This window comes from Sprattus sprattus (genome assembly GCF_963457725.1).
Source record: "Sprattus sprattus genome assembly, chromosome: 2".
Taxonomy (NCBI): domain Eukaryota; kingdom Metazoa; phylum Chordata; class Actinopteri; order Clupeiformes; family Clupeidae; genus Sprattus; species Sprattus sprattus.
In genome coordinates this window covers 33510048-33529442 of record NC_137921.1, presented here as the reverse complement: position 1 = coordinate 33529442, position 19395 = coordinate 33510048, and the positions used below count along the sequence as shown (strand labels likewise).

General features: G+C 41.2%; 2 protein-coding genes across 4 annotated transcripts; both read left to right on the top strand.

The window, feature by feature from the left end:
* Window positions 1-3561: 3561 nt before the first annotated feature.
* Window positions 3562-16235, top strand: tpm4a (tropomyosin 4a; the record flags this gene model as incomplete). 3 transcript variants are annotated; one of them, XM_080833231.1, is made up of 9 exons in its annotated part: window positions 3562-3675; window positions 4880-5005; window positions 11886-12019; window positions 12201-12318; window positions 12488-12558; window positions 12750-12825; window positions 13509-13571; window positions 13681-13750; window positions 15431-16235. In XM_080833231.1, the coding sequence occupies 9 exons, from the start codon at window positions 3562-3564 to the stop codon at window positions 15511-15513; spliced, it is 855 nt and encodes a 284-aa protein (XP_080689357.1). The 3 variants fall into 3 exon arrangements, with proteins under 3 accessions (XP_080689357.1, XP_080689358.1, XP_080689359.1); XM_080833232.1 differs by lacking the exon at window positions 15431-16235 and adding an exon at window positions 14438-14520; XM_080833233.1 differs by lacking the exons at window positions 3562-3675; window positions 4880-5005 and adding an exon at window positions 7469-7909.
* A 308-nt stretch (window positions 16236-16543) lies between these two features.
* On the top strand, window positions 16544-19031 carry hsh2d (hematopoietic SH2 domain containing; the record flags this gene model as incomplete). The annotated part of the gene is made up of 6 exons (XM_080860849.1): window positions 16544-16653; window positions 17370-17507; window positions 17617-17706; window positions 17846-18011; window positions 18114-18398; window positions 18501-19031. 6 exons carry the CDS (start codon window positions 16544-16546, stop codon window positions 19029-19031), a joined length of 1320 nt encoding a protein of 439 aa, XP_080716975.1.
* Window positions 19032-19395: the final 364 nt, after the last annotated feature.

Genomic DNA, 19395 nt, shown 5'->3' with positions numbered 1-19395 from the left:
CTAGTTGTGAGTGTGCAGTGGTAATGTAAGTTGGATTCGTCACTTTCAACCACGAGAATGAGTAAGATATAAGAGTCTCAACAACGTATATAGTAGGCTAAGATCTTTAATAAGAGTCCCATGTGCGCCCGCACCCCTGTCTCTATGCAATGCGTGCAAGATCGCGTCCTAGGTGAGGCGCGCCTCATACACAAAGTGGAACGTCTCGCCCAGGCGCGGAGTGCCAGACCCGCGTCCTAGGTGAGGCGCGCCTCATTCACAAAGTGGCGAGTCTCGCCCACTCGCGGAGTGCCAGATCGCTTGAGGCGCGCCTCATTCACAAAGTGGCGAGTCTCTCCCACTTGCGGAGTGCCAGATCGCGTCCTAGGCCTTACCTGCACATTTTGAACTATCCATCGAAGCGGAGAGACCGAAGGGCTGCTGTGATTGGTCCGCTAGGTACATCATTTCCGGAATCTCACTTTTCTGTTTTCATTCCTTCCTTCTCACAACAAAATTAAATATTTAAAAGTCAAAATTTCAAATATTTAAAAGCGTTGGCAGCACGCCGGCAATCACATTTTCACAATGGACCAATTAACAAAACGTTTGGCAGAAGAAGTTAGGAAATATGAGCACCTCTACGACTCATCATTGAAGTAATACAAAGATTCCCACCGACCGACAACCACTAACCAACGGAGAACTTTGAAATATCACAACTGCGAGAAGCAGGCCACACAGGAACGCAGTTGTAGAAGCATAACAAAGCCTTAAGTGGTGGTCTGAGCTGTCACTTAAGGACATAGCAAAGACACAGAAATAAATCGGAATCAGTCGCAACTGTTTAACTGTGGAATGTAATGTTTAAAAACATTTAAGATGCGATTCAAGGACCAAGACCGAACAGGTTGTGATCAATCGGGCTAAATATTTCCTTTGTGTTTCTAAAACACAGGAACAGTGTCAATGCAAGGGCACCAACCAAAGGAGGAAAAACATTTATCCCACTCATGATGACATCCATTACCAAAGGAATAGGAATATGCCTGTGTTTAAGTGGGAGAGAATAGTGCTGACAATTCTAAAACTATGGGTTCAATCTACTGGAAACACAAACATTGGTTAAATATTTGCCTCCACAGTGTGGCACGTTGGATATATTTGTCTGCTTATTTCCTGTTTGATAGCCAATAAGCTATCGAAACAGAAACAACTTTTACATTCCAGACTTATTTGCCACCATTAAGCAATGCTTCACTGTAACAGCTACTGTTACTGTTACAGCAAAGGCAGGGTTAAATGAAAGAACGCCAGAGGGCAATATGTTTGTTACATTTTACAGAATGCTTTTACTTAATGTTACGTATACAGTATTTCCAACATTTTGGGTATTTCACACAAATCATGCCTTTTCTCCAACTTTCTTTCTGTTACTTTAAATGCAGTAGCAATTCCAGACGGCCTTGTAGCTTTTGGGGGAATTTTTACCATAAAAGGTCATGCTGACTTGGGAGATGGTTTCCTGTGGGAGGGCTGTACTTACTCGGTGTGTGGAGATCGAAGGTTGGTTCTTCCCTTGTCCACCTCTCTCTCTCTCTCTCTATCTCTCTCTCTCTCTCTCTCTCTCTCTCTCTCCCTCCCTCCCTCTCTGTACAGGAGCACACACCCAGCTACTCCCACACTCACACACAACAGCCTTTCGCCACAGATAGGAGAGGTGTGCCGTCATAAGTGTGCTCAGCCAAGTCACCTCTACACACACACACACGATTGCCTAAGCTCACCCTCACTGTTAGTGCTTTTGAAAATGCGTCAACATCATCAGGTGTGTTTGTGGTAAAGAGGAATGAAATGGAGAGACAAACACGTTGCTGTCTTCAGAAAATAGATTTTATTTGATCAAAGGTCGATTCTTCTGATGTTTCCTGCTAATGTCCATGACATCAGATCTGACAGAATTGACATCATCCAATATTCCTTCTGCTCTTATTCAATACATACAGTATGTGTGTCTTCTTAGACTTAACCTTACATAACCTGAGAGCATACCAACACCAAGAAATGGCCCTGAGCACTTTACTACAGATTGTGTGGAGAGGAAATGATATCAGTATGATGTCACTGTATTTAATGACTCATGCAACCTTGATAGCTTGGGTCTATACTGTGGGTTTGAGTCACACAGGTGTGTTTGTGTCTGGGACAGAATGCCTCATAGCTTCCTGTTGTCTCACCGCCTCAGGGCAGTGGCATTCATCTGATTGGCTGAAAGGTCTGCCAAACACCTGTGTGCCCTTGGGACTCCATTACATCATATGAAAGGGCATAAAAGTACTGGTGCCAGAGCGCAGGTGAGGCATCCGAATGAGCAGAGCAGTATGTTGGGTAGCATTAACCAGGTGCTCTGTAATGATTCACAGTCTATTGTCTGTAATCAACAGGTGTGATGATGAGTGTAGAATCAATCATGCATGGTCTCATATGGCACTGAATGTCTCTGGATTGCATTCCACTGGTTTTCTTTGAGTGAAAACACCCTCAATAGGCCTTGGTTTGATCCTTTGTCCACTTAAAATTGAGCTGTCATACAGTATAGCCGGCTCAGAAGTATATGGCTGATTCAACTTCTTCCAATTCTTAGTCCTTCTGTATCGAATATGTTCGCACTCAAAAATAAACAGAATAATTTTTTTCCACAGTTTATTCCAGGATGTAAAAATGTGAGTAACATGAACACAGAGTTGTGCTTAAAAGTATTCTTTCAATAGACCAAAAGCATTAGTTAAATATCCATAAAACAATTCCTAAACGTCTCTCATAGACTCCAGCCAAAAGCCAGTTAGAATCCAATAGAAAGGTAATTTTTCACTAATCTAGAACTATTTGAATGTAGTAGTGGAGCTTTTGTCTCTGTCAGGATGTGAGGCCCTCCTTCCCTGCCACTGCTGATGCTTTAAATGCTCAATCCAGCGCAGGCCGACAAAAATACTTGGTGGACAACCGAGGCATGATAATTTCCTGCCAAAGCATTTAGCAGGCCAAAAGTACCATTCATCATGTGTGTGTTGCAAACATTGAACAAGCACTGTTATCTTCAGTAAGAGGGTTAATTTTGGCTACAAGGCCCCTCTCTCTCTCTCCCTCTCCCTCTCTCTCTTTCTCCCTCTCTGTCTGTCTGTCTCTCTCTCTCTCTTAAAAAACAAAAACAAAACGCAGCACCCCAAATAAGGAGATTGCCAGAGAAGTGCTGCTGTGAGAGGAGAGAGCCCGGTCCTTGAAAGTCCAGAAAGGTTGGAGAGTGGTTTGACTTGAGTGGTGGGCGTGGGGGCTTGGGAGTGATGGGGCATTGAAGTAAAAGGAGGGGAACACTCAGAGCTAGCTAGGGTGTGGGACTGTTCAGGGCTAAGGTCTGCTCCTCATCTCAACTCTGATGTTAAATGTCAATCTGGATCTCTCAGCCTTACGAGTGAACAATTACAACTGAGGAGTACCAAGAGCAACCGGTCCTTCCATCTCCGTACATTTTTTAGCTCCATTTTACTGCTTTCGAGTGCAGAGTAACTCACCCAAACAGCCACTATGGAGGCCATCAAGAAGAAGATGCAAATGCTCAAGCTGGACAAGGAGAACGCCATTGACCGAGCAGAGCAGGCAGAGACTGAGCAGAAAGCAGCCGAGGACAAGTGCAAACAGGTGGGTGATGAAAAATGGAGTATTTTACTTTCACCAAATCTGAGGTGATGAGGCCTAAGGAGAGGGCAGAACTCTGTACAACCTTCATTCCCAAGTGAATGCACATCCATTTCTTGAAACTATAAATGCTGTTGGCTACTAATTCTGAAAGTCTGTCACTTACTCCACACAACGTTTTAGGTAGTGAATTAAGTCAGTAAGATAGAGTGATCAGTGAGACCTTAGATGCTGAATTAGAGTTGCCTGAAAGTGTTGTAGATTTCCATAATTGCTTTAAATTAAGGTATTTAAGTATTTTATCATAGACTTCTTAATGAAGAAAAACTGAAGTTGAACTGACAAGTTTTGTTCTACAAAAGAGGAATGTTTGGGAAGATGTACAAAAAAGTACACCATTTTGGCAATAACCTAGCAGTTATCCTACCATCTTCAATTAAAGCAATGGGACTTGAATCATTAAACAACTACAAACTTCAGAAAATGTTACACACCAAGGCATCTATGGAGGCTAAATTGAAATGTTGTTTATGTTGCTGACAGACAGAGATCTGTGTACAAAAGTGTTAACCTTTTGCTGACAGGTGTCTCCATCACCTGGGAGTAAGTAGCAGACCCCGCTGGGGACTGACATAGTGAGCCAGTATTTTTAGACAGAGAGAGAGACAGACAGAGTGGAATCCATGGGGATTATCAGAACCACTACAGGAGCAGAACACAAACCTGATAACAGAGAACTGAACAGTGGTTGAGAATGCAAAGTGGACAGCATACCAAAAAGGGTTGACTCTAAAAATACACTGTGCTATCAACACACACACAGTGAGGTATACAAGGGGTCATGAAAGTTATCCCAGACCTTTGGCTTTGTGTATTTTATCTATCAACGGGTCACTTACAAAAGCATCAATTGACAAGAAGCTAAAGCTAACATTATAGGGGTACTTAAAAGATGATTTTCTGCAACATTGCTATCTGACATTATAAGCCCCTTTCAATGACTTAATACTTTTTTCATGCTTGTTTATTTTACAAATGTCAACCATTCTTTGAATGAGATTAGTGAAAAACATTGATGTGTACAATAAACTATTAAGTCTGAAAAATACACCTAAAACTACATACTTACATTATGGCCATCATCATTGTATTTATTACATAACTATAACATTTCTGGAACCGTACTTGTGTCTTTCTGCTCCATCAGCTGGAAGATGAACTGGTTGGCCTGCAGAAAAAGCTCAAAGGAACTGAAGATGAACTGGACAAATACACTGAAGCTCTGAAGAACGCTCAGGAGAAACTGGAACTATCAGAGAAGACAGCTTCAGATGTAAGTAAACAAACATCTCCTGACATTATTGACCACCTTCACCCACAACATACGCATACAAACCCTATGGGCATTAAGCCCCAGGAGTGCTGTTACAGTCCATTAAAAGAGCCCACAACACAAGACGCCAAGTTGTGATAAAAGAACCAAACAAGAAAACACAAAGGACAAAGCATCTAACCAGGAATAAAATGATGTTATTGGTCCAAGGTAAGTTCTCATAACAAGGCAGACACTCTATGAAAAGCAAAGCCTTTCGGCTCTTCTGTCAGGATGCCATTCTGCTTTGTTTATTATTATTATTATTGGATGACAGAAAGGATAAGGATGAGGAAATGGTATTGTCATTCCACAACGAAAAAATCACAACATAACACAACATAAAGTAACACAGAATAATGCTGTGCCACCCCTGGATCACATCTGGAAATTATACAACTCACATTCCACTATACCCAATGACTGTCAGCTGTGAGACTAATTGCAACACTCAATGACTGTCAGCTGTGAGACTTGTGAAACACTGGCACTTTGAGCTAATCTGACAGTTGCCCCTGCTAATGTCTAACATTCTAGAAAAGTCCCATGCACTAAATCATGAGAATATATTACCTTCCAGTTCAAACAATCCCCCAAATAGTTCCCAGTCTTCACGCAGGAACACAATAAAGCAACAGCAGCAAAGAAAATAATAGTAAGGGTAAACTTAATCAAGGTTATCTACTGTTTAACTCCCATCTTCCCTTGGCACTGAATTATTTCTTTTAAAAGATTCACTATTCCCGCTTTGTCTTCAATTCCCTTTTGTTGTCACATGGAAAAGAGAGCCAGAGAGTCCCAGGGCTGCCGGCACAGCCATGGCTGCCCACTCTGGGGTCTCCACCCTGCAAGGTTGGCTGCCCTCTCTTAGGTTTACGCCCTGCAAGGTTGGCTGCCCCTGGCCACCGCCACATGACACATATTAGAGGCTGCCGTAAACTAATTATACATCTGATTTCACAATGCCAGAGAGGGAGGATTGCCTGAGAAATATTCTGTGCTGTACTTGAGCCTCTGTATGCAGTAAGTGGTGTGAGTGTGTGTGTGTGTGTGTGTGTGTGAGCATGTGTGTGAGCGTGTGTGTGTGTGTGTGTGTGTGTGTGTGTGTGTGTGTGTGTGTGTGTGTGTGTGTGTGTGTGTGTGTGTGTGTGTGTGTGTGTGTGTGTGTGCCTTGCGCTTTGATAGAGTGGAGTGCTTTGGCTGGGCCTGTTACTGATAAGTCAGGGGAGTAACAGCAGATGGAGGGGGTTTCAATGGCAGCACAGCAGCCCAGGAATTTCAGGAATGCTGCTAAAACAAACAGAAAAGCCTGCACTCCTGCGTCTAATGAAATCAATACTCAGAACCCCTTTCCCCTGGCCTGATCACAGAGGCCCCCCACATCTCTGACTTATAGTAACATATTTTTGTCTCTTGTTGCTGGTAATCCAAAACCCTTTCACACAACACAGTTTTCAGTGATTCTTCAGTTATCCACTGTATGATACAGTGCACCAGAAGTGATATGATTATTGTATGATGACCTGCATCCATACATTGGCCAGTTTAATCTGACTGAGGATTCTACCCCTACTGAAGAATAGACCTGTGGGGTAAATACCTCGCTTACCTCGCCTTACCTACGTAATACAGGAGCTTTTCTATCAAAATAGCAGGTCTCTATGCATGGTAAGGCTCTTACCTGGGTTTCAGACAGCGATGCTGTTACAAGTTGATGTGTTTAACTTCCACACAGATGGGTAAATAATATTTTCCTATGCCATTGAACACTAGTGCCAATAAATAGACTCCCCAGATGTATTGCTTACCCTAACGAGCTTGATCTCTCCATCAGTGTACACACAGAAGTGTTAACAAAGGTGGAGATGTTCAAATACAAATGCTTATATGGATACCGTTGCCATTTTCCTTCCACTAACTAAATCGCTCAATTAAATTTTTGCTGTGAAGAAGGCTGTAATTAACCAGTAGCCTATTTCCTGTCTCACCAACATTGGATCATCAGCAAAGGCGTGGGAGCAGCAGGTATAGGAAGCAAACATAATGTACTGTAACTGTAAATGTATTTTACACCACCACACCTCTTCTGACGATAAGACACATCTTGCAATGCAAAAATATGCTAAAATATTACTTGGACTCTTTCATATATGGTAGTTTTATGCAGGTATCTATTTGGTTTATCCTTGAGTTTCATACATACTGCTTGTGCTTCCCTCCTTCCCAATACCTACGTGTTCCACTCTAACGGGCTTCGCCCTAAAATTCCTGTGAACGCGCTCCCGGCATAGGCCTACGAGTCAAGACTTCCGCTGAACCCACGCGCGCGCTCCGCCTATCCCCAAATCGTGACCTCATCTTAAATCACACTTTTTTGACGTACTTCGACGCTCCAGCCATTTATATACGCAGTCTCCACAGAAACGTGTTGACCAGATGATGCACTATACGTTTACTTGCTACATTCCAAAGGTTACATTGAACCGAAAGTTTTCGGAGGCGTTAACTGGATTTGTTTCGCTCTGCTGAGGACTGATTAACGAAACTACGGAGATACCTGGATAGACATTTTTCCTGCATTTGCACTTACTTGGTCTTCCTTATATTATTCCGTAAATCCAGTATAGTGTTCGTCGCGTAGTTATTGGACTTAAGTTGTTAACATTCGCTGCATATTTGCACACTTTTATATTGTTTTAGAAGTTTAGTTTATTTATAGCGGAAAACACGGGAATGGCAGGTTTGACTTCTTTGGATGCTGTTAAGAGAAAGATTCAGGCTTTGCAACAACAAGCTGACGATGCCGAAGACCGAACTTTGGTTTTACAGAGAGATCTGGACAGTGAACGCGAACTCCGGGAGAAAGTGAGCTTACTTTGCTTTTACGTCCTCCCCATTCTCACCGTAGAACTCTATTTCAAAACTCTTACAACTTTTTACAACCTTTTCGTTGGTCATTCTATCTCATCAGAAGGCAAAAGTCGCTCTCGGTGATAAACGTAATCGTTTTCTCTTCTCTGTGTTACTTGGTAGTTGGCAGTCTGGCTTTTTGCTTTTGCGTTGTCAGCTATGTAATTAGTCTTAGTCAGTCAGACAGCAAATAATAATAATAATATGTTTAAAGAGTGTCAGTTAATAAACGCCCCACAGGCATCATAGATTGTGTAGCCTGGGTTGGGGTGACCGCAGCTGTGAAGTGTCTCAGCAGTAGACGTATCACCAAAGTGCTTGGAAAATTGCTCAGTGTGGTCAAGTCATTCATTGACCAATTGCCCATTGAAAGTGACTGGTAACCAAGTGTAAGCTATATGGACCTGAAGGGATTTGTGATGATACATGGATCTTTTTTTTGAAAAGGGAAATAATAGTTTTAGATCTTCAGAACTAAATTTTCCAATCACATTTCGTGTTCAAATATAATTCCATAAGGACTTGATGTAATTTGATGTAATTTCTGCAACACTTAGACAATAGCCTTTGGGTTTGTGGGGGGAAAAAATTATAAGACTTATTGACCTAGGTGCAGATTCTTCATTTAATGTCTGCCCCCAAGATACGTGAAAAGGATGTTGTCATTCTTGTTCATTGAGGTTCCTGAGTTTCCCACTGTTACTGTAGGTGAAGGATGGCAGAACTCTTGCCCAAAGCTTAGATGTGTTAGAGGAGAGATCGTCTACTGTCAGGGTATCCTTCAAGTCATTTGTTTATTAGGTTTTCAAGGACCTATAGTTTAGTAAAATCATCATCTAGTTAACATGAAATATTGTTCTTGTACCATATCTGGAAGTGTTTCCATGCACTTTCAACATCAATTAAGATTACCACAAAGATAAAGGGCTTTAGCAAGTGATACTCAGTGAAACCCAACGGGACAAAGAGAACCAAGCAATGAAGTGGCTATTATGAGACTCCGATCCATTCACAATGTCAAAAAGACAGATACTATGGGATAATTGTTTGTACACCAGTTACATCACTAGAAATTAATATATAAGACTGTTTGCAGCATGGTCAGTTTAAGCCCCATAGTTCAAAACTAGATTGTATATATCCAGAAGTCTGTTTACACACACTACAAATGGTTTCCATCCTGGAATCAGTTATGGAGAAGGGCTGGGCCTGCACCAGAGTCAAGCAATGCCCAAGATTATGGCAGAACAAGTCCTTATAGCTGGAATTCGACGTATCGTTCCCTGTGATGGACATTTAGTTCAGGCTCTCTTTGCCTGCTCTGTTCTGAGAGATTCAAGCTCCGATGGATGGCCAGAGTTCATTCGGGAGCATATCCATATAAACACAGGCCTTATGCTTTCCATTAAACACTGCCCTAAATTGTAACAATAATTAGATTCCTGCCTGGCTAACTTTTTTCCTGCTCATTCCCTGGCACTTAACTTTGGTGTTGGACCTTATGACAACAACAGTGGAAAGATGAACATTCCTTTTTTGTGTCCAGCCTTTTGTGAGTTAAGAACACTTTCACAATTACACCTAAAAAAAGGGGTTGAGGTTAAGTGTTGATAACATGTACTGACCCCCATTCTACCTCTCTTAATAGTAAGACCTCTAAGGAGACCCAATACTGATGGGCTTTGAATGAAACTGACTGTACATGTCTCTCATTATTTCACACTGAGCACAAGACATTAGAGTTAGCCATAGAGTTAGCCATAGCTTACAATCCTGGTAACAAAGTGCCTGTATGGGCACAGCTTTTCAATGATGACAAACACCTCTTTTAGTTGGCATTCCAGTCGAAGAATCTTAAGTATAAGGGAAGGAGTTGAGAGTCTGTTTAGTCTGTGACTCTTTCAGGAGGATATTTTACATCCATGTTTCAACAAGCACATTGTCTAGCTCAAATGTACAAAAATCCGGTGCGGTGCTCTGGTTAAGACATCACACCTGGGAAATTCCTGGTTAAAAGTCCTGCCAGAAGTCAGATAATGTGTGCAAGTTCTCTATTTCATTTGAATGAAAGATCTGGAAGCTGTCCAACCATACATCTTATGATCCTATTGTGTGGTATAATTTATGCACAACAAATGTAGACACATTCATATTGATATCATACCGGCATCATTTGCAGGTGGTTCCTTCAGTGCCATTGATATCTCCCTCATCCTTACGGCACACATGGTTCCATTTAGTTTTTTCTTTTTTTTTGAGTGATTGGTCTTCCTGGCATTCTACTACAGACATTCTCTTGAGTATGTTTTACCATATAAGGCATGAGGCCCAGACAGCTAGAGAATGCTCTGACTAAGGAAGGGGGCCTGGCCAGAGAGGGTGTGTTCTGATCCACAGCTGAATGAGTAGAGGGGAGGGAGGGGGGGAAGGATGTAGAGTGGGCTGATTTCCTGTCTTTTTGTGTTTGTGTTCGGCACCAGTGACTTTTCTCATGGATCAGTGCGTTTTACTTTATTCAGAATTAGCGTTTCCTCTATAAATGTCAACCTCCATAACATTTGTCTGTATGTGAAGTCTGCCTGTTTAAATACCACAGGCTGTGATCTGGTTTAGTCTCTGCATTAACATGTGAAGAGGAGTGTTTATTTTCTCAAACATGTTTATATTCTTTTGTATGTTCCCTAGTAACTCTTTGAGGCACGCCCAACAACACCAGGACCAGCTTCATTGTTTCAGAATCATGGCTCATACCGACAAGCCAAGTGAATGAAAGCACTGAAGTGATCAGAAACGATATACAGGTCTTACTGGCAATATTTTCTTTCCATTGTAGAAGTGGTTTCTTGCCAGATGTTCATGATCATTTTTATCCTTTGGTGCTGGCATACTTTGTAACTTTCAGTAACATTCCATATACATTTCCATCAGAGGAAGCCCTAAATGGGTCACGGCTGTCGCAGAGAACACAGAACTCATGCTGAGGAAACCATGCCCTCTTGTGCTGCTGGGTGTGTTCCTTACCACTTCATCCACCTCAGAACTCGAAAGAGTCATTGAATGAGAACATGAAGCCATTTTTCTAAATAGCCTGATTTCAGTTTACCCCTGGGTTCTGTAAACACTCTGCCTGCTTCGAGAATTTCTTACCTCAGCACTCCAATACTTGCCACAGAGAGCCTCTTGGCTATGAAGATTATCAGACCGGAGTAACAAATATTCAGTGGGGCTAAGAGTGGTTGCTATGTAAATAAAGCCATAATGCTGCTTTGCTGTTGAGTTATGGAGTGTATTTTCTCCTTCAATTGTGCCTTTAGGCCAAGGTACTGCTGACACGGCCTTGTGCAATACGGAGAATGACGTGCGCATTAGTGTGTCCCAAGTATACTGGTTTTTGTGTTGTTGTGGACAAGGGGACATGGACAAGCTGAGGGTGTGCGCACTACGACCTTCCTGTATTGACTGTGAACGACTGCACACTCAGTTTTGCACATGCTTAGTCAATACATACATTAGTCAATATGTCCTTACGGACACATGTAGCTGCAGCATGGACAGTCTCTGTGGAAACTGTACGCAGATCATGTCCGCAAAAGTACTTCAAACGCTTTGGAGACTTGGGTTTGACTTATCATAGTGCCTCTATCATGTTCATTTTCAGCCTAGCAGTGACAACGATAACTATCTCACCTTTCAAGATCTAGTCTAGTCACATATATTTCTTAACACCACTCTTGTGCATTGTGCCCTGGACCCACATTACACACTTTTTGCACACTTTATGCAATGGGCTTTTTACTACACTAGAGATCTCCGTTACATCAGCCCCAGTTTTAACTGCAAAGCATTCCTCATGACAAATAGGTGAGTGTTTTGTGGTGCCTAATGGAAGGTCATCGTTGACATGTGACCTTTGTGACCCTTGTGACCCCAGGCTGAGGGAGATGTAGCTGCCCTGAACCGCAGAATCCAGCTGGTGGAGGAGGAGCTGGACCGGGCCCAGGAGCGACTGGGCACAGCACTGCAGAAGCTGGAGGAGGCCGAGAAAGCAGCAGACGAGAGCGAGAGGTGAGCAGAAGGCATTGCAAGGCATCATGGGAACATGATCGATTTTCTGTACTGCATTACATTGATGATTAGTAATACTGTTCAAATTGTGGCTGTACAGTGTTGCCACTTTAGAGGGATAGTGGGACCTTCCACTAAATGACACCCTGTTTGTTGAAATAACTACTCTGTGGCTTACCAGAGGTATGAAGGTGATTGAGAACCGGGCCTGTAAGGACGAGGAGAAGATGGAGATCCAGGAGATGCAGCTGAAGGAAGCCAAACACATTGCAGAGGAAGCTGACCGCAAATATGAGGAGGTAGGTGGATTTACTAGGTAGAGCCTGACTATATAAATGTCATGGTTTCTTAAAGGACAATTAATGATAGAAGTGTATGCTTGTGAATAATGTATGTTATCGTACATGTCATAAGGCATGAGTGATGAATTCTGTGCACTGTGGCTTGATTTGATCTCTTTTGTGGCAGGTGGCCCGTAAACTGGTGATTCTGGAGGGGGAACTAGAGCGAGCGGAGGAGAGAGCTGAGGTCTCAGAAATGTACGTTTCTGTTTAACATTCTCCATTTTCACAGTCACAGTCAAGATCATTCAAACAAACTGCAGCAGACTTGCATATTGCCTTGAACAGAAGTGTTTCTCATCAGTACAGTTTACTGAAGGTGAACCTAATAGAAACATAGCTTTAGTGTTCACTGACATGCTGTTTCTGTTTCTTTCTATCATTTGCAGTAAAGCCAGTGATCTGGAGGAAGAGTTAAAAAATGTAACCAACAATCTTAAATCACTGGAGGCATCGTCTGAGAAAGTAAGTAGCGTTGGCCATTGCCCTCACTTCATTGTTTGTAAAGGCTCACTTGAATTTTAAGTCAGTCTGTTTAAGGTTTCTGAATCTCTTCATAAATATTGTCCCAGAATCCAATATATCAGTAATGCTTTCCATGCAGTAAGGGCTGTGCCACTTACACAGATTGTTGTTTTAGCAAAGCTGGAAGAGCTTGGAGGTTTCTGCATTCATTTGCAGCAGGCATAGTGCCATTCATGCCACATGACTCACCAAGCCACTTATGCAGGTAGTTTGCTATGATTGAATCACCAACTCATGCCTGTCTGATGGGCCCTGTGCTACACAGTCTGAGGGATTCTGCCCACAACAGTCATTTAACCATGCTAAGGAAGGCCAGCCTGTAACTTAGGTAGCATAGCAGAGTTTATACTTCAAAGATATGGTTCTTTTGCACAAGCTGGGTAATGATCCTGGTATGTACTACACATGTTGCAATGAGTATGAGAATGTGTAAATGACTTAAAAGTAATGTTTCATGTCTCTGTTGTTTGCTTATAATGTGTGTAACAGTCCATACTGTACAGTGCTAGAATTGTAGACTATGTGCATTCAAACTGAAAACGATGTTATCATACAGTGTATTGTGAATGGTTAGCTCTTGTTTTCTGCGTTTCTAAGTCACATATTTACCTGTATCATTACAGTACTCTGAAAAAGAAGACAAGTATGAGGAAGAAATAAAGGTCCTTACTGATAAGTTGAAAGAGGTGAGATGAGTGTAATTTTTTTCCAAACTGTTTGAGCACTACATTGTAAAATGTGAACGTACTTAGTGTGCTGTTATTTATTGTTAATCCTGCCAAACTTCATCCCTAGGCTGAGACTCGTGCAGAGTTTGCTGAGAGGACAGTGGCCAAATTGGAAAAATCTATCGACGACCTGGAAGGTATGAGCAGTTATCTATTCTATTTCTTTGCAGGGTGACATATACACTGGTGCCGTCACTGTTTGACATACTTTGCATAACATTTCATGGTAACGAAATTAATTTGAGGATGTTGAGATATCTCAATGGGAGGAAACCCTTCTGATGGTAAATTATTCTATTTAGTTGTCTGTTTAAAACCCGTTTACCTCGGATTAAGAAACTAAATCACCCCTATAATGAGTTCAAATTCAAAAAAAGCCTTATGGAAACTATTCTGCCCGACTAGTGGAACAGTTACTCCCCAGGGTAGAGAAACATGGGCTCTTTGCTGACATTGGAATGTAGCGCCCAACATCTAATAAAATCCACCAGCAACCCCTGCTCACTGCATTAAATAATAGCTGTTTCTGTCAGCAATGCCTATTTTACATAAGCACCATTGAGAACATTGTTATTATTATTTGCAAATAATGGTTTTGTCCTCTGTTTTCTTTTTTCTCTGTCTGCATCTGTACAATGTGTCATGAATTCTGGCTATGCTTTAAACTGAATATTCTTCTCAGTTGTCTGACCAATCTTCTTTTCCCTTTTCCTTCTCTCTCTCTATCTCTGATTTCTCTTTCCTGCTCTTCCCTACTCCCTGCTCTGCTGACTGTGCTTCCTTCTTGCTTTGGACTGCATCTCCTGTTGACCTTTGAACTCCAGATGAACTGTATGCACAGAAGTTGAAGTACAAGGCTATTAGCGAGGAGCTGGACCATGCCCTTAATGATATGACCTCTTTATAGACAGCTCTTTTAGGAACCGGTGCATTGTTTCATCTCTTGCTGTATTCAATGGGCAATTTTCTCTGTTATCTATGCCTTACTCTCTCCCTTCACGCTAGGCCTCAATAAAAGCCTGGTTTTCCTATGCATACTCCAGTTTGTCTCTGTTTGCTTTTCTCGAGTGGTTCAATTCTTAAGATAGGAATGGTTTTACAGATGGCCTTAACTACTCGTTACCTTTATGTTTTGTAACGAAATAAAGTAAGGGCAGTCAGGGTCAGTAAAACATGTTTTAGGCTCTAGTACTATGAGCTATCCACTGTTGAGACTTTTTTTTCTCTTTGATTGGTAAAACATTTCAGTCAGTTTTTTGGCAGTCTTTAAGTCCTTTACCATTTATTTGCTTTTGCAAACTTGCATGCATGTGTAATGAGAACATCTGATATCTTTACCAAACATGTTGAGCAGTCTGATCTTGCTAACTAGTTATACACATGCATAGAGTACATACAAGTTGTTGTTTTGAGCAAAACCCAGGTGAGCTTACAATAATTTCTCTTGAAATTGAATGAATTTACTTTTCACACAAACCTTCGATAACATTTCTTTACTTTGTTTATTTAAAAATGTATGGTCCACTAATGTGAAATGGATGTCTGAATTTAGGTAGCATGGTGTTTGACTGCATGACATACTTGACTCTGCATACTAAATATAGTACTGTAGCTGGACATTTCTAGAATGATGAGTTGTGAGGTGTGAATCATACCAGTCCTGTCATGTGAGTTAATTTTGCATATAGATGTACTAACTACACAAAGAGCCATTTTGTGTGTGCCCACATACGTCCCTTTGACTTGAGAAGTTTAATCTAACCCAACTGATAGCATTCCTGTTTCTGGTGTGTAAAATCCTTTGTTTTTTGCTCTAGAAAAATTTGCAACTGCGAAAGAGGAGAACTTGGGAATGCATCAGGTGCTGGATCAGACACTGCAGGAACTAAACAGCTTATAAGTCTGATGAAGAAGATGACAACAAGAAAAGAAGGAGAGGAGGAGGAGGAGGAGGAGCAGGAGGACAGACATCGTTCCACATTCCATGAATTTCACATCTCACTTTCCATTTAAGGCAGTAAAGTCTCATACCTTAAGACAGGGGATAAACTACATTATTGTTAACAGGTTTTATGGTTCTGGAAATGTATTGATAGCTCCACCAAAAATATACAATCCATAATTACAATGTTTACAGGATGGTGATTGATTTGATTTATTTTGTTTATTTGTTTGTTTGTTTACAGCCCAGTGCTCACCACAAAATCGCCTCAGTATGGGTTTTGGTGAAACTGTGATCTGAGTATAAAATTATCACTCTATGTACAATATGCTGAATTATTTATGTAGGCCTAATTTGAGAATGTTTTTAAGGTTCAATTGAATTCTTCAAAATACAGCTCAGTTATGCCACCTACTGGGAATATTTCTTGTAAAATGAGATGTGGTTCCAAAAGGCAGGTCATTGCACACATTGATACGATCTATGTAAAACTGGTATATTGGATGTCGTGCAACTTTGAATACCCTTTGCATGTTTTCTGAATGATATTCAGCCTCAGACTCAGAGGACCATGTGTATGCAGAATTATGCCTCAGGCATTTCTTCTTCATTGCAAAAGGTGATATTGTATGTTCCTCTATGGTGAATGCATTAATGGGAAGCCCATATTCAGATGTTATGTGTGGGTCCAAAGTTTCATATGGTAACTAAACCAAAGAATAAACACAAGCAGTGAATAATGATTCAACACCTGCATTGTCTATGTACTGTATTCGTGTCCTTGTTTAAACGTCTTGCCACTCTTTGCTACGGGAAATGAACGTGCCACAAAAGTTAAACTGCTACAAAAAAAGCCTGAAAGTGTTTTCGTGTTTCAGCAGTTCAGTTCCAATCACCCCTTACTTGAAATTATATGGCATGGCAACACTAAACGTCAAATCGGCGTTCCCAGTTTTATAAAGGGAAGTGTAGGGTAGCGTCCTGCACCATGTTGGAAGCTGTTTATCCAATCAACCCCCACCCTTTCAGAGATAACACGGAGTTGAACTTCCTGTTAGAGCACATCGCAGCACAGCAGAGAACCATTTCAGATAACAGGTGCGTTCCTAAATGTTTACCTGTGAAAAGTATGAGTGAATATCCTTCTGAAGCGAAAAAACATGTTTTACAGATGCGCTCTTGCCACTGCTTTTAATTGTTGCGACAGCAAATAAACTAGGTAGATTTGAATTTGTATTTTGCGTTAGTAATGATACAATATCGGAATTGAATTGCCAATTCAAAGCAGTAGGCTAGTTCCAGTTTAAGCGTTAGCCTATCCTTCTTTTTATTGTCAAACACCAACCTTGTAGGCATTAGATTAGGTTCCTGCGCGTTTCTACCATTTGCTTATGACTATTCAAATTGTAAAGAGTCAACAATAGCTCATTAGTATAGGCTACTTTCAGTCTGCCTACCATCACAGAGGTTTCCGTCTGGTAGATTGACATTTATTTGATGGACATAATCAGGTTTGTTTAAAGCCATGCCAAGACTGTTTTCTGCTGATTTCTTATATTGCTTAACAACTCAAGCTATATAAAATACAAAATCACTGTCTTGAAATAATGTCTGCATTTGGGTTTTGTGGTCCTTCAAATTACTTGAAAGGGTATGCTAATGTCTATAGCCAATATTTGTTTCATCTCTTATTGAATTAAAAGAGTGAGTACTGAATGACTTAATGAGCGCTAAATTTGGTTTTACAAAGTGTTGTACAATTACATCTTTAGATAAGATAGTTCTTTAAATAATTAACCATATGCAGTTACCAGGAGCCGTTGGACTATGGATGGAGCATGGTCACCGGAGAGACATGAAGCAGCTGTTGCTTGGTTTTCTGGGTATCAACTGGGTTATATTCTGCAAAATGGAGTAATTCCAGACTGGTTCCATGGAATTATTACTCGGAAGTATATACTTTTAATGCCCCTATTTCATTGTCTTTGTAACAGATATGAACTAAACAAATCGAAACATTACCTTAATTACTAATTGAGATGTGAATACATTATTTCCAAGGGCTGCAGAGGACCTTCTGTCTCCCAAACCTGCAGGGTACTTTCTAATCAGAGTCAGTGAGAGCAGAATAGGATACACTTTGTCATATAGGTAAGTGAGCTGTCTGGTTATTAAACAGTGTCCTTAAAAGAAACAAATATTGTTATTTTACTGATGTTAAATAAATAGCCAATGTTCTCTTTATGTTGGTTACACATCAAATGTTTAGCACTCTGATTTTGACTTTCAGAGCTCAAGACCGTTGCAGGCACTTTATGATTGATGTTCTTCCAGACAATCACTACATGGTTGTGGGAGAGGAGATTCAGCACATGTCTCTACACGACCTAGTTGCCTATCATCGCAGGGTTCTTATTCTTCCTTTCAATGAATTACTAACAGTTGCTTGTGGACAGGTAGGCCTACAGTATGTGTAAAAAAAAAAAAAAGCTACTTTTTACATTCTCATTAAGCTTCTGTAGGATTTGTTCTCAAACACATTGATTCCCTTTTCACAGGCTTCAAAGGACAAGGTTGATTATGCAGAATTGATATTTTCTAGAAGAGATCTTCCCACACATGGCCACAGTGCAGCGCCAACTAGCCCCCCTCAGTGGGATGGCAATGTTTCACCAGCAGCAGAGGAGGATATTCCACCAGCGCTACCTTACCGCTCAACCACAACTAACAGTAAAGACCTTAGTCAGAATACAAAGGCTTCTCCATCCACTGCAACGTGCTGCCCCCCTCGACTATACCCATGTCTTCAGGCCGAACTGGGGGCAGTCAGCGTCCAGAATGTGGTATGGACATTTATACCTACGTTTAAAAAAAAAAATCCACTAGACTGGTGACTATATTGTAGAAACTCACTATAGTGACACTGCTTGTCATGTCATTTTCAGGTGCAAACTGCAAAGCCAGTACCATTACCCAGGACAAAACATTGTGTCAGCACCACACAAGTGGATCACCCACCAGAGCTGCCTGCTCGCGACTCCTTGGAACACAGACAGGTGCAACCATGTAGAAGCATCAATGGACTCGAAGACACCAGGGCAGCATCTAATGGAGGGCCACTGCCTCATCCTGGTACACAAAATGTGGATCCACACCAAATGAAAAATCAAGAGGCAAAATCTGTTATTAACTTTACACAGTTAAAGAAGAAGTTCCAGAAGATGAGAGGGGCCTCAGAAGAACATACATATGCAGAGATCAGTGACGTAGATGGGCAAAACCTACTTTCCCCAGAGTTAGGAAACAACGACGGAAACAGGGTGGCTTCAGAAAACGAATATCAAGAGCTTCCAGGCGAGTCATTTAATGATAGGCCTACAGCTAAAACGAGCCTCTCCTCTGGTAGTGTATCGGAATCTGAGCCGACCTTGCCATCAGAGTACCTACCACCACCGGCTTTTGCCCCAGGATACTAATAGGGGAACTTGCTGTTGTGAATATATCTGATTTATCTATTGTGTAATGGAAAGTGGTCAAAGTAGTAATATCTTAGATATAGATCTCTTTGCATGCTGCTTTTGACTGTACAATGATATTTTTTTTCTAATTTTGTGTAACATGTTTATAAATTGTTAAAAGTATATATTATCTATAACTGTAATATGTCAGTAAATGTTCTAAGTGGCTAGCCTGTAAACACAGTAGCCTACTACTTCCATTGTTATAAAAATAGTGGAATTAAGCTGTGACAACTGTAGAGATTTATTGCCTATTTTACATAAAGGAACTACAGAGGCTTCCAGTTCCTCTTCCCCATCTAATGCTTCTTCCCTCAGTCCA